Source organism: Urocitellus parryii, chromosome 11, assembly GCF_045843805.1.
Source record: "Urocitellus parryii isolate mUroPar1 chromosome 11, mUroPar1.hap1, whole genome shotgun sequence".
NCBI classification, from domain to species: Eukaryota; Metazoa; Chordata; class Mammalia; order Rodentia; family Sciuridae; genus Urocitellus; species Urocitellus parryii.
This window is the reverse complement of record NC_135541.1, coordinates 11,160,654-11,175,331: the sequence shown is the minus strand read 5'-3', so window position 1 is coordinate 11,175,331 and position 14,678 is coordinate 11,160,654. Positions and strand designations below refer to the sequence as shown.

The 14,678-nt window shown below is 64.2% G+C and overlaps 1 protein-coding gene across 1 annotated transcript in view; it reads right to left on the bottom strand.

The window, feature by feature from the left end:
* Window positions 1–601: 601 nt before the first annotated feature.
* Arhgef10l (Rho guanine nucleotide exchange factor 10 like) overlaps window positions 602–14,678 on the bottom strand; it is a 111,718-nt gene continuing 97,641 nt past the window's right edge. Inside the window, 6 exon segments of the mRNA XM_026400866.2 lie at window positions 602–1,015; window positions 1,017–1,482; window positions 2,264–2,321; window positions 2,323–2,370; window positions 2,372–2,388; window positions 9,466–9,640. Coding sequence (XP_026256651.2) covers window positions 949–1,015; window positions 1,017–1,482; window positions 2,264–2,321; window positions 2,323–2,370; window positions 2,372–2,388; window positions 9,466–9,640 — 831 coding nt within the window. The 3' untranslated portion in view covers window positions 602–948.

The following is a 14,678-nucleotide window of genomic DNA, read 5'->3' as shown; positions in this document are numbered from 1 at the left end:
GGCAGTGGCTTTGGCTCTGGGTCCCCCTACAGGCAGCTCTGGAAGTCCAAGGACGGGCGGCCCGGAGGGGGAAGGAGCCCGCCTGGCAGGCCCGCCCCAGCCTGGGCTCTGCTCCTGCTGCCCAGACCTCAGGGTCCTCCCTTGGATCCAAGGCAGCCCCTCCCTCCCCCATTCTGTGGCCACATCCAGGCCCCAGTCCCAGACCCACGTGCACTGGCAGCCGGCAGCTCAGGGGCCTCATGCTGTTCCAGAACCGGGATTCTGGCTTCCTCCAAAACATGGTCACAAAAGCACCTCCCAAGGGCCCCCAGCAGAGAGCTTTCTGTGACAATGAGGACAGCAGACCTGAGCCATTCGGCTCACCCCGCAGGGCGCTTCCCACGCTCTTGCCACGTGGCTGTGGTGACAGAGGCGCTGGGCTGCTCACTGGGTGCAGCTCCAACCAATCTGGAAATTAACCGGCCATCGTGCGAGTCTGGCCGCGGCTCTGGCCAGTTCCTGGTGGGCCTCCATAAGAGCAGGGCTGCTGGTCCCCAGCCCCTGCTGCCCTCTGCTCCGCCCCAGCGCAGCTCAAAAGGACACTGCAGGGCGCGGAGCCGCCGAGCGCCTGCTTTATTCCAGCACCTCGGCCGCTATGTACAGACCGCATTTACACAGAATATACAGCATATGTACCTATTTATAGGCGCGCTCGCCGCGCGCTCCCCGCCCGGGGGCCGGCCGCGCTGGGCTTTCCAGGCAGCCGCGAGGTCTCGCTTTTCGCTTTTAAAAAGGAGTTTCCTCCAGACGCGTCCTCCCTCTCAGCCCCGGGACCCCTCCCACGCTCTCTTTGGACCTTCTGCTCCGCCGAAGCAGTGCTGGCGGATCCAGCCGTGGCACAGCCCCGCCAGGTCCCCTGGGTCCCGGGCTGCAGAGGCCCGCGGTGGCCGCGGCCTCGGATGCGCAGCACTATAGCGTCAAGGGCACCTGCCAGATGAGGAGGGTGCTGTCCGTCTCCCCGCACGGGCCGGCCTCCGGCGCCCGCGGTGCTGCCAAAGTTGCGGTAGCCCTGCCCGCCCGAGATGATGGCCACCGAGCAGATCTCCTTGCGGTGCGCGTCCCGGGCGCAGGGCCGGCTGCGCACCCAGACGTCGGGGTCGTCGGCCATCTCGTAGATGGAGCCGTCCTCCTCGCTGTGCTCCAGGGCCGAGCCGTCCGTGGGCGCGGGCTCGCGCACGGAGAGCAGGGGCCCGGGCAGGTGGGCCGTGGAGCGCAGGCGGTACTGCAGGAGGACGCCCTTCTTGCGGGTCAGCTCCCGGCCCACGTGGCCGTCGGAGGAGGGCACGGGTTCCTGTGCCTGCCTGTCTGGCTTGTCCTCCTCGGCCCGCGGGCCCTCGGCCTCCTCCTGGTCGCTGCGCAGGATGTCGGGAGCCAAGATGCTAGTCGCCACGGCCAGGAAGGCCACAGGTCCGCAGTGACCGTTGAGGGAGACCATGCCTTTCCCTGTGGGAAATGGGGGCACAGGAGGGGGCAGGGACCAGACATGAAGGAGGCACCCGACTCCGGGAGAACCTTCTGGGTGGGCGGTGGTTTGGGGGATAACTGCAATCTGTGTTGGCCCCTCCCCAGGGCCCTGGGTCCCGGGGCTGTTTTGGGGACCTGACGCATGAGAGTGGCCTGGGTGCCCTGGGAAACTGGGTGTGAAGTTCCCTGAGAATTCTCCCAGCTCCTGGTCTCTGCCCAAACCCTGGACCCTGCCCAGGACGCTTCCCGCCTGCCCTCTGCAGCTTTCCTGGTCCCAGCCCCAAGGCCCTACAGCAATTCCCTCCTGGACGCACAGGGAGCTACCCGGCCTGTCTCTGTGCCCCTCAGTCTCTGGAGTCCCCTTCATCAGAGAACCTATCGCCCAGACCATCTCTGCTCTTTGGGGCAGGCCCTCAGCCCCACTCACCCCTGGCCCTGCCCTGGCCTTCCGTGACCTCCCTCACACTAACCAAACACCAAGACAGGCCTGGGAGCCTGGGAGAGGGGCTTCAGCAGGGGCTGGACCACGCCCAGGGCTGGCTTCCCTTCCTCCCGTGGGCCCTCGCCCCTCAGACCATCTGGCCACTACTGGGCCCATTTGCCAGATTCACACACCGAGACAGAAAGAAGACAAGAGGTGGTGGCTCCCTCCCGCTAGCTGGAGGCCAGAAGCCACCCTCGCAGAAGGGAGAGGGAGCAGCTGGACACCACTCCCCTCCCCACCACCCGCTGCCCACCGCCAGGCTGCCCAAGTCCTCACCTGTGATCTTGGGGATGCCTTCCAGCCGGGGCACAGGCAGCAGGACGATGACACCCTGGGTCGGTGCCCACCCAAAGCAGACCCTGGCAGATCAGGAGGCTGGTGACCACACAAGTGCTTCTGGCCTGCAGAGAGGGGGCCAGGTGAGCAAGGGGCCTCCGTGGGGCAGCAGCGGCCTCGGGCCCCACAGGGCAAAGGCTCCTCTGAGCCAGGGAGAAGCGGGACAGTGCTGGGCTGGGGATGGGGGGCCTCCCGCTGAGCCTCGATTCCTCCTGTGTGAAGTGGGGCAGCCCCGCAAGGGCACCTGGCCACGGGAGCACCTGATGCACGGTCATGCCACCTGACACACGGGGTCAGCCCTGGACAGCCCGTGCAGGTCTCAGCCAGCAGGCCAGGCTGGGCAGCCAGGGCAGACCAGGCAGGCAGGTTCCCAACCCGCCAGAGTGACGCAGATGTTGGCACCAGCAGGACCAAGGGGCAGGGCGGGGCTGGGAAGTGCCCTGAAGCTGCTTCCAGCTCGGGCTGACGTTCTGCCCATGCGGTGGGCGTTCTTCAGGGGGCACGGCGCACCAGCAGGCCCTGGCCCAGCGGTACAGAGCCACCTCACTGTCCGGAAGTACCAGGGTGTGGATGGCCAGGCCTCTCTTGGCCACGCCCCGGCCCCTTCAGGGGGAAGCCCAGGTGGGCTGCACACTCGGCCAGCAGCGGGCCCTGGAGCTGGGTGCTGGGGTCCAGCCTGGTTCTGCCACTTCCTAGCTGTGTGACCTGGGTCAGTCCCAGCCCTCTCTGTGCCATCGTCTCCTCAACCAGGAGAGGGGACGGGGTCCTACCAGTCCAGGGAGTCGAGGGACACAAGCAGCCGGTGCCTGTCACTCAGCGCACAGGCTGGGTGCCATCTGCCGACTTCACTGTGCCAATTCTAGTCAGTGGGGATGGGCATGAGGGGGAGCTCGGACGGGGAGGACAGGGGCAGGAGGCCACGTGGACGTGGAGGGGCTGAGAGGTGCAGGTGTGGCGTGGGCTCAGGGACAGATGGGATGGACGGCCCTTTCCAAAGGCTTTCTCCTGCCCAAACCCTTCTGCCCGAGAGAGGGGTGCACTCCCCTCAAAGGAAATCCAAATCTGCCACAGATCCCGGTGGTGCCAAAGTGTGTGAGCACGTGCCTTCAGGCAGTGTCCTGGAACCTGGGCTGCATCAGTGTCACCAAGAGGCCAGTGACAAGGTGACACAGACACACTTGGAGAAACACCAGGAGTCTCCGCAGCGCACACCTGCTCTGATGGGCTGTGGCCTGGACAGCTGGACGTGTGCCGACGTGCACGTTACCCCCTTTCCAGATGCGGACACTGAGGTCCAAAGAGCCCCCGGCCACAGGGTGCACGGAGAAGAGTGGCCTAGGGCTGGGTGTCCCGTGCTCCTGGGCAGATGGCCTCACCTCCATGGGTGGTTCACACACGTCCCTGCTGAGCCGAGTCCCAGTGGAAAACAGTGTGGCCCTGCTACCCAGACAGGATGGCCACCGGCGGGGACACACAGCACAGTACAGCCCACATGCCTTCCTGTCACCCATCCACTTGCTCAGCACCCAGGAGCACCCCAGGTGCCTGCTGTATGCTAATGGCATAGCTGGAACCGCAAGAAGGCCCTGACCCTGAGCAAACACTCTAGAACCTTCTGTGGTGATGGGACATTCTTCTCCATGCTGTCCCCATCAGCGGCCATGAGCCACACATGGCTACTGAAACTGGACCTGTGGCTAGAGGGACTGAGGGAAGGAATTCCTGGCTTAAGTTCATCATGGCGACTGCATCCTAGAGAGCGGGATGGGAAATGAAAACAGAAATGAAGAAGGTGCTGGGCAGAGGGTCAAACATTGGCAATGGGCAGAGTGGGAGCAAGGACTCACCCTGCTTCTTGGAAGCCTGAGGGCCTGTGTGGGGCTGGGAGCTCATAACAAGGGGGATGCGGCAGCACCAAGAGCCAAGCTGTCTCGGGAGACGGCGTGTGCAAAGGCCCTGCGACAGGATGAGCTTAGCCTGTCGGTGCAGCAGAGGAGCCAAGGCAGCTGGGGATGGGACACACTCAAGATGGCAGGAGGGCTGCCCAGAAGGGTGGATGGTTAGGGCAAGAGTCGTGGCCCTTCACTCCAGCTGCAGTGAGGAGCTACTGGGTCTAAGCAGGGAAGTGACGTGATGGGACCTCAGGGATGCTCTCGCCACAGTCATGGGGAGCAGAGGTGGAGGAGCAAGGAGACCCGCGAGGGCCCTGCAGCTGCACGGCAGTGAGATGAGACATCAGCACATCGGGACGGGTTCTGAAGAACCACAGACCTGCTGGGCAGGCTCGAGCAGGAAAAGGGACAGGGAAGGGTCAAGGACGACGCCCAGGTTTACACCTCAAGCTGGTGCGTGGTGCGTTCTCGGGCCGGAGCAGCGGGTTAGGAGCCTAAAGTCCAGAGCGCCATCTGTGGTGGAGCTCTTGCCTGGCAGCAGGGCCCTGGGCCCCACCCCAGCATCACAAAAAAAGGAGAAGGAGGGGAGGGGAGGAGGGGGGGGGAGGGGGAGGAGGAGAAGAGGAGGAGAAGGAGGAAGAGGAGGAGGGAGAAGAGGAGGAGGGGGAAGAGAAGGGAGGAGAGGGAGGAAGGAGGGGAGGGAGAGGGGAAGAGGAGGGGGAGGGGGAAGAGGGGGGAGGGGAAGAGGAGGGGGAGGGGGAAGAGGGGGGAGGGGGAAGAGGAGGGGGAGGGGGGAGAGGAGGGGAGGGGAAGGGGAGGGGAGGGGGAGGGGGAGAGGAGGAGGAGGAGGAGGAGGGGGAGGAGGGAGAAGAGGAGGAGAAGGAAGAAGAGGAGGAGAGGAGGAGGAGGAGAGGGGAGGAAGAGGAGGGGAGGGGGGAAGAGGAGGGAGGGAGGGGGAAGAGGAGGGGAGGGGAAGAGGAGGGGGAGGGAAAGAGGAGGGGAGGGGGAGGGGGAAGAGGGGGAGGGGGAGAGGAGGAGGAGGAGGGGGAGGAGAGCTGTGTCAAACGTGGGCCTGGGATGCTCCTCAGCACAAGGCGCTATCAGCAGGCAGAGGGCAAAGTCAAGGCCACAGCCATGGAGCTGACGCGAGGTGCAGGCACAAACCAGCTGAAGAACAGCCCAGAAGAGCTCGGGACTTGATGCGGCAACCTCCCAGCCCTGCTCTGGTTCAGGAAGGGCAGCCATAGGCAGCGGTGGACCAGCCCGAGGCTCCCGTGCCAGCTCCTGTCCCCACCATCCATCTTCTCTGTGGGTGACAGTCAAGGCTGTTAATTACCCCATTCTACTCTTTGTTTAGTATCATCCCCAAAATAAGCTTCACAAGGACAGTGGCTTAGCTCTGTCCTCAGGGTTGCTTCCCTAGCTGCTGGACCAGGACCTTGACTCATGGTGGACACTCAGAAAGGATCTGGGTGAAGGGATGAGAGATGGTTGGGTGGATAGGTGAGTGGGTAGATGGCTGGCTGGGTGGTGGGCTGGTGGGCGGAGAAGTGGATGAATGGATGGATGGGTGTATGGGTGAGTAGATGGATGGGTAGGTGATGTATGGGTGGAAGGGTGGATGGTGGGTGGTGGCTGGGTGGATGGAAGGGGGGATGGGATGAGATGGGTGGATGGACAGATGCTGAACACAGAAGAGTAGAAAAGGACATGACGTCAACGTCCCCTCTTCCATGTGAATTCACACCGGTCAGTACCTCTCCTTGGTGGGTGCGCATTCCAGACTACCTTGCTCAGCTTTGTGGTTCTTAGAAAGTGGCGTACACCTACATCTCACACACAGCCGCGCGCAGCTCTGAGCCCGTCATCCAGGGTCAATACTTGGAAGCTGCTGAGACAGTGGCTGTGGTTTCTAAAAGGACCTGATCCTGACGTCTGCAGATCAGCTCCATCAGAACCCTAAACCCACACAAACAGTGGCAAGGCCAGGAGGGGAGCAGGGTGACCTCCTCACGGCCCCTTCTGGGTCCTCAGGGTCCCGGTGCCCCCGTGTCCTCTCGCCCCTCTGGGCGAAACCCGACCAGTGGAGAGAAGGAGACCAGGAGGCCGAGGGCCGGGATCGAGAACCGACTTCCTCTCGGGCCTCCCCGGGCCTCCCCCTCCTCGGGAAAGAGCAGGACACTTCACAAAGAGCCGCCGAGGAAAAGGTCCCAATGGGGGATACATATTTTATCAGGAGGCTCACGGCAGCGGTCCTCGGCCTCGTCTATCTGGAGAGGCCAACTTTCAAGAGCTCAGGCTCTCGGAGAGCACTTTATTAATGACCTGTCTAGTGAAGAGGAGGGAGTTTGGGTTAAAAAACGCATTAATACCAGCTGGGCCTTCGAGGGGCAGGAAGGGCCGGGAAGGAAGCGTGATGAATTTTTAACACGCCCTAAAACCCACACTTAGAGGAGGAACGAATTTATTGCTAATTATGCAATTATCTCATTTGGTGGTGTGGGGAGGACGGCGCTTGAAAGCCTGCTTAGCCATCTCTGATACAGACGTGGAGAGCCCTGCCCTGTGGTCCCTGTGGTGGCACTGCGCGGGGCTGCGGCCACCCTGTCCCTCCAGGCCCCACGCTCGGCTTGGCCTGGGGCTCGGAGCCCTCTCAGCTCTCTGGAGTCCTCGGGGTCCCGGCCTGGCAGGGCCCCGCCCAGGCTCCTGTGGGAAGCCCACCCCAGGGACTCGGGCTCCACCAGACCCAGGGGCTCGTCCCCAGGAGGTGAGCTCCAGGCTGGTGCACCTGGGAGGACACCGACGGAGGGCGCCCCACAGGAGCCTGGCTGGCGGATGGGGAGGGGACACTGTGAGGAGGAGGAGGGAGGACTGAGACCTGACCCACGCGGGGCGCTGTCCCTGTGCCATCTCAGGTCACGCTTACACCTGCCCCGAGGGGTGGACACTGAGGTGGGGAGGGCTCTGCTCAGGGCCAGGAGGTGACAGCCGTGGGATGCCAGCCTCTGGGCGACCCCCAGGACTGGCCAAGCTCTGACCAGGCTGCCCTTCACGGTCCAGATAAGGAAACCGAGGCCAGGCAGAGGGAGGGGCCGCGGCTGCTGGTGGGCTCACGGGAGAGTCATGAGGGACCACGGCCTCCTGGGCTGCAGCCTCGGGGACAGCGTGCCGTGGGCAGGTGGGTCACTGGGGGCAATCACGCGACTGTCCCCAGCCCTCCTCCTGTACAGGTGGCTGCAAGAACAACCCAGGCACCCGCAGAGACGGGGAGCCCACGGTGACGTCGGCCCATCAGACAGGACAGCGTTTCCCACGGGCAGTGGAGTCCCCCCAGACACCACCTCTGGCCCCTGCACGGGGCTCTCCCTCTGACCCTCCTGCAGCCCCACAAGATAAGAGTCCAGAGATTCTCAAAAGCCATAGATTATTCCATTTTCCCTGTTCCATCATCTTGAAATAATTTAGCTATCAGCATAAATGTGGGAATAGTTTGTGACGCGGAGAAATTTTTATTGTAGTTGAAATGGATGAAACTTGGATAACGGATGAAACTGGTCCCGACTCCATGACATACAGGAGGGGAGGAGGGGGAAGAGAGAGAGAGCGAGACACAGGAGGGGGAGAGAGAGAGAGCGAGACACAGGAGGGGGGAGAGGAGAGAGCGAGACGCAGGAGGGGGAGAGAGAGAGAGCGAGACACAGGAGGGGGGAGAGAGAGAGCGAGACGCAGGAGGGGGAGAGAGAGAGGGAGACGCAGGAGGGAGAGAGAGAGAGGGAGACGCAGGAGGGGGGAGAGAGAGGGAGACGCAGGAGGGGAGAGAGAGAGGGAGACGCAGGAGGGGAGAGAGAGAGGGAGACGCAGGAGGGGGAGAGAGAGAGGAGACGCAGGAGGGGGAGAGAGAGAGGGAGACGCAGGAGGGGGAGAGAGAGAGGGAGACGCAGGAGGGGGAGAGAGAGAGGGAGACGCAGGAGGGGAGAGAGAGAGGGAGACGCAGGAGGGGGAGAGAGAGAGGGAGACGCAGGAGGGGAGAGAGAGAGGGAGACGCAGGAGGGGGAGAGAGAGAGAGGGAGACGCAGGAGGGGGGAGAGAGAGAGGGAGACGCAGGAGGGGGAGAGAGAGAGGGAGACGCAGGAGGGGGAGAGAGAGAGGGAGACGCAGGAGGGGGAGAGAGAGAGGGAGACGCAGGAGGGGAGAGAGAGAGAGGGAGACGCAGGAGGGGGAGAGAGAGAGGGAGACGCAGGAGGGGGAGAGAGAGAGGGAGATGCAGGAGGGGAGAGAGAGAGGGAGACGCAGGAGGGGGAGAGAGAGATCGAGATGCAGGCTCTGCTTGGCCTCTGCACCGGGCCAGGTTCTCCCAAGTGCCTGGAGTCAGGGGCCAGGCCTCTGAGGGACCGAGCCCCCAGGCCCCCAAAGTGTGCCTCGTGTGGCTGCCAGCATCCCGCTCAGGAAGGTCAGACCTGCCACAGGTCCTAGTGACACCCCAGTCCTCCTGGCCCCAGGGCCTTCCTCTCTCCCTGCGGGTGGACCGAGCCCTGCCTGGGTGGGTGGACAGGCGGGAGGCCCTGTGTCCTCCCAGACCAGCCAGGCGTCTGCTGGACCAAGGTAAGGGGCTCCCGTCTGGCCCTGGGTGGCTCTGAAGCCATCTTGGGGTGAGCGCAGGCCAGGGGCAGATGGCTTCCCAGCATGTGGGCAGCAGATGGCGGAGGGGCTTGGCAGGCGCTGGCTGTAGGTGCTCCAGCCTGGATCCCCCACCTCCTCCCGTCTCAGCCTCAAAGGAGGAAGCTCCAGCCGCAGGGGCTGCCACCACCCCCAGGCTCCTGCACCTGCCCCCTGCAGGCAAGCAGAGGGCGGCTGCCTTTCTGGGGGGACAGAGGCCTGGCTGGCCTCCTCCCTGGCCTTCCTCCCCTGCAGGCAAGCAGAGGGCGGCTGCCTTTCTGGGGGGACAGAGGCCTGGCTGGCCTCCTCCCTGGCCTTCCTCCCCTGCAGGCAAGCAGAGGGCGGCTGCCTTTCTGGGGGGAAGGGCGGGCAGGGGCAGACGTCCTGGGTCCTGCCCAGCGGGTCTGTTTCCCTAGCGCCCACCTCCTGGGCAGCAAGAGGGTGAGGGAAGGACAGTTCTGGTGCCCAGCCCCGCCCCGCGGCCTCCTGCGTCCTGGAGCCCAGTTCCCCAGGCTCACGTGAGGGTCGGTGACGCGGGCTCTCTGCCTTGAGGGCCACGTGAAGGCCAGTGCCCACCCCCGCTGCGGTGGTCACCTGGCAGGAGGAAGGTGGTCCTGGTGGCGATGTTGATCTCCTGCAGATGCTCCAGGGTCTCCGTGTGGAAGAGGCGGATGGAGGAGCCCGAGGAGAAGGCCATCCACACGCCACTGCCGGCCTTCACCATGTGCGTCACGCTCACCGCGGGGTCCTGGTGCGCCTCGAAGCTTTGCTGTGGGGAGCGGAGGGTGTCAGGCTGGGCAGGAAGGAACCTGAGGGCCACTGCGCGCGTCTGCCTGTCCCCGAGGCGCAAATACTCCCATGTGACTCCGGGCCACCACCAGGACGGGCCCTGGGCTCCTGCCAGGGGAGAGGACCCTGTGAGCCACACGGGGCTCCTCTCTGGTCCTCACTGCAGGGGTCAGCAGGTGTGTCCTCAGGCCGGGGGACAGAGAGCCACAGAGTAAAGAGCCCGAGGAAGGGGCTGGGCTGTGGACTGGGAGCCCGGGGGTGGCAGGGGACACCATTCCACACTGTTGGACTTTTTCCCGTTTGGGCATGTGTGTAATTTTGACCTTAAACCAACAAAAAAACCTTTTTTCTTTCTTTTTTAACAAAAAAGAAGATACACAGGGTCAGGCTGCCCACCACTGCAGGAGGGAGTCCAGGTCCTGACTCGGCCTCCTCGGAGGCCCTGGGCCCACCGCCCTCCCCACAGGCTCCCTGTGCTGTGGGCCGAGCGGGCCTGGGCCTGGTGACTCTCAGCACCCACCATCTGCGGGCCTCTGCCCCCGGACGACCTGTCCACACGCTCATGCCAACTGTCTACCTCCGCATCTGGGGGACGCGCCTGTCCCAGGAAGCGTCCCCAACCATGCACAACCGGCCGCTTCCTTCTGCCCAGGGTCTCCGGCATCTAGCTGGGCACATGGGTGCCTTGTGTGGCTCCACGTCACTCCACCCGGGCCTCCGAGGACGGGGACGGACGCCAGCACCCCCTGCGTGACAGGCCCGCCCACGGCAGAAGCCGGTCACAGAGTGAACGACGGGTAGGCCTGGGGCCCAGGTGGAGCGCTCGCCGGGCACACGGAGGCCTGGTTGGACCCTCAGCACCACGTAAAATACAGTAAGGGAGCTGTGTCCACCACCACTAAGAAGCAAATCAGGAAAAACGCGGGAATGACGGACACCCGACTGTCCCTCAGGTAGACGACCACGCGCACCAAGCCAGGGACAGCCCAAATGCCCACCCCGGGGACAGCTGTAACGCGGTCTCCTGTACGACCAACGCAGGAAAGCTGACCCGACGTGAGCGGGAGCAAAGGGGAGCATCGACCCACAGGCTGTGCCCAGGGCAGCGCCCGCGGCCCCTCCTGTCCAGGCTTCTGAGGTCCCATGTTTCCATAAGAGACTGCTCAGGCAGCGGGACGACCGGAAGCAACTTTAATTTGGAATCTGTGATTCACCCCATTTCCTCAATGGCATCACCAACTGTGCCTCGGTTTCCCCACTTGTAAGGGGGACCTGGGTGCCTCGTAAGGTCTCGTTCCTTCAGCAGATGCTCCTGCATTTAGCTATGTGCCCCTGGGTGGGCTCAGCGTAGGTCTAAGTGAAGAACATGAAGGAAAGAGCCCTGGCGTGACTGGGAGAAGAGTATTCTGGGTAGAAGGCACGGGAGATGCAAAGGCCCTGAGGCAGGAAGGAGAACGGGAGGCTCAGAGTGGGTGTCATGGTGGCAAGACCAGGTGGGAAAGGCAGGCTTCCCAGGGGTCCATGGTGAGGAATTGATTAGGTACATGCTGCAGGGGCTGAGCTGGTAAGTGACAGCTGTGCAGGGAGCGGCCGAGCTCCTGGTCTGGCCTGGACGGCCCTGCATGACCGCAGCACTCGGCCCCCCTGGCCTGGAGAGCCCTCGAGAGCCCTGGCTCCATCCTGACTCAGACCATCCACGGAGCTGGAGGGTGGGGTGGTGGGGTCCCCTTGAGGAACCCAGAGGGCAACATGGTAAGGTGTCCAGCAAGACCGCCTTCCCTAGCTGGCTGCTGACGGCTGGGCTGGGCCACGCTGGAGGTGGGGTCCATCCTGTGGCCACGAGAACAGAATCCCAGTGCCCCCCAACAGCTCGCCCTGGGCAGGGCCCCAGGCATGAGGACGGGGTCTCCCGCGGGCCTGGGTGGGCTCAGGTCTGGGCTCCTAGGTGCAGGCGGTGCCTCCCAGCAGCCTCCCCACACCAGCGGAGGTCCAGGGGCAGGAGGCTCCCTGACCTCTAGGGGACTCGGAGCCTCCTCAGGCCTCCTCTGGTGCCAGTGGCACAGCAGGGTCACAGGACCCCATGGTGGTCTCGGTCCTCTGTGGAGAAGAGCCTGCTCCTTATGGTGGCTCTCTGTTCCTGAGGAGGGCCCAAGAGGACACCCCGGGCCTCAGCCTAGGCACCATCCCGAGGCCGGGGGCGCCCTGGGCATCTCTGCCAGCGGCAGGTGGACGGCTGGACAGCGGCAGGCAGGGGACTCAGCTTTGTCCACACTCTTCCCAGGAGCAGCAAGGCCCTCCCCGCACACCCAGGACACACACACACCATGACACACACACCATGACACACGCACACCACGACACACAGACCATGACACACGCAACCATGACACACACACACCATGACACACGCACACCACGACACACGCACACCACGACACACGCACACCACGACACACGCACACCACGACACACGCACACCCATGACACATGAACAACCGGGACACACGCACACCATGACACACACACACCACGACACACACACCATGACACACGCACACCATGACACACACACACCACGACACACGCACACCATGACACACGCACACCACGACACACACCCACCACGACACACACACACCACGACACACGCACACCACGACACATGCACACCCATGACACATGAACAACCGGGACACACGCACACCCATGACACATGCACACCCATGACACACGCACACCAGGACACACGCACACCAGGACACACACACCCAGGACACACACACACACCCAGGACACACGCACACCCCCGGGAGGTGTGGGCACGGCCAGCCTCTGCGGGCCCAGGAGCGGTCCCTGCCTGGGGAAAGGCCGAAGGCTGAAGGCGAGAGGCTGGGCCTCCGTCTGAGTCTGCCCGCCGCCCGCCCGCCGCTCGCTGCCACCATCTAATTAAAGAGACGCCCAGCGGGTCCAGGCTCATTTCTCCAGAGCCCTAACAAGTGGCCTCCAGGCCCCAGGGGCTTGGCAGAGGCCTGTGAGAACCTGCGGCCAGAGCGGGGGAGGTGGGGCGGAGGCGGGGAAGTGGCCCCTCCAGCCCGGCCCAGGCCTCGGTCACCTCTGGGCTCCCCCATCGAGCCGCAGTCCCACCTGGAACTTGAGCCTGGGCCTCCCGGGTGCAGGGCAGGAAGCAGGTGGAACCAGGGAATGTGCACAATCGTCCAGGTGAGGCGGGCAGCGAGGCCCGCTCAGGCCACCCTCTGGGCCCGGGGCTGATGAGCCTCGCAGCCATTTTGTGTTGGTTGGGGAGGAGCTCAGGAGCCGGCGCCAGGCCCGCTCTCCTCCTGGGCAGCCGCGCGCTGCCCTCCTGGCTCTGCAGCCCCAGCCCTCGGCTGGCCGCTTGGCACCTCTGGGCCCGGTTCCCGTCCCTGGCCAGGCGGAAGGCCCAGGAGGGTGGGGGCCCTCTAGGAGGCCCCACCTGCAGGGAGGGCCCTGCCCGCACCCTGGGCCCCTCTCTACAGGGGACACAGGCACAGAGGGGCAAGGAAGCACTCAGGAGGACGGGGAGGTGTCCAGGGGCGGGGCCCGAGGGAGGGCGTCCCCAGGCCAAGTCCAAGCAACCGTCCAAGGAGAGGGCTGGACCCCAGCACGCGGGGCTCTGCGGGACAGGCAGGGTGACGGCAGAGGAGACAGTCGCGGACTCCGGGTCACCTAGGGTCAGGTGGAGGCAGGAAGCCCTGGAGGGGGTCTGCCACGGGGCAGGACATTCACAGCAGGGGACCCGGAAGTCACAGCCACAGGGAAAGCCGCACCACGGCCCCCACCACGGCCCCGCAGACCCCGCCTTCCACTCGAGAACAGGGCGCGGCACGTGACAGGGGCACAGGACGGGGCACCGCTTCCCCACAGCGCCTGGCCAGTCGCCAAGGCCACCCGGAGCCACCTCCAGGGAGGGACCACAGCACTGGCCTGGCTTCTCAGAAAGTCGGGATCATGGACAAGAGGAAAGCAGGGGGACCTCCCAGGTGAGGGACCTCCCAGGTGAGGGGAGTCGGGAGAAGACAGAAACACGTGTGGGACCCTGGGCTGGGCCCAGATGGGGAGGGCAGGGGGTTTCCGGGGACTTAGGAAACTACGCATCCGGACAATGTTGGGATCCGTGGGCACTGAGGCGAGGCTCCCGGGGAGGACGCTGCTGCATCAAGTAGGCGATACGCTGAGAACGCTGCAGCCAGGGAAGGGCCGTCTGCCACTGACTTTCCAGTGACTTGGGAGGCTGAGGCAGGAGGATCTCAAGTTGGAGGCCAGCCTCAGCAACTTAGCAAGACCCTGCCTCAAGATAAACATTATAAATGACGTGTGTCCGTAACATGGCAGGGTACGAATAACAGCAAATCTAACAGTCGTTAACCACGTGAAGAAGCCGAGTGTGTTCACTGTCTTCATCTTTCAACTTTCTGTAGTTTTTCAAAATAAAAAGTTGTGGGGTAAAAGGCAAAGTTATTTTTTTTAAAAGGGGGGGCTGGCAGCTATGGGCGGGGTCCTGGTGGGCCCCAGGCTCTGGCCCGCCCCTCTCCTCACCTGTCTGTGACTGAGGACGGAAGGGAGCGTGTCTACGGGGCACGGAGGACTGGACTGAGTGCCCTGTGCCCACCCACAGCCTCAGCCCCTGCACGGCCCCGCGCGGGCGGTTCCCGGTGAGTGACCTGCTCCAACAGTGCTGACACAGCCAGCCTCGTCTGCAGTATTTATGTGCCTCCAAGTGACGCTTGGGTGCCCGGGTTCCATAAATTCCCAGGGTGAGCAGCTCGGCACTCAGAGTCGTTAGAGCCGAGCGGCAAAGAGCTGGCCCCGCCCTCAGCGCCAGGAGCTCCCACCAGGAAGCGGGCTGCAGGGCTTCCGCGCCCACCGGGTGCTGCCCAGCACCAGGCCGTCCCAAAGCTGGGCTGGGCTCAGAGGAGGAGGAGCAGCGGGCGGCAGGGAGCCCCACCTGACCTCCCCGGGCCTCGGGCACCTCCAGCTCA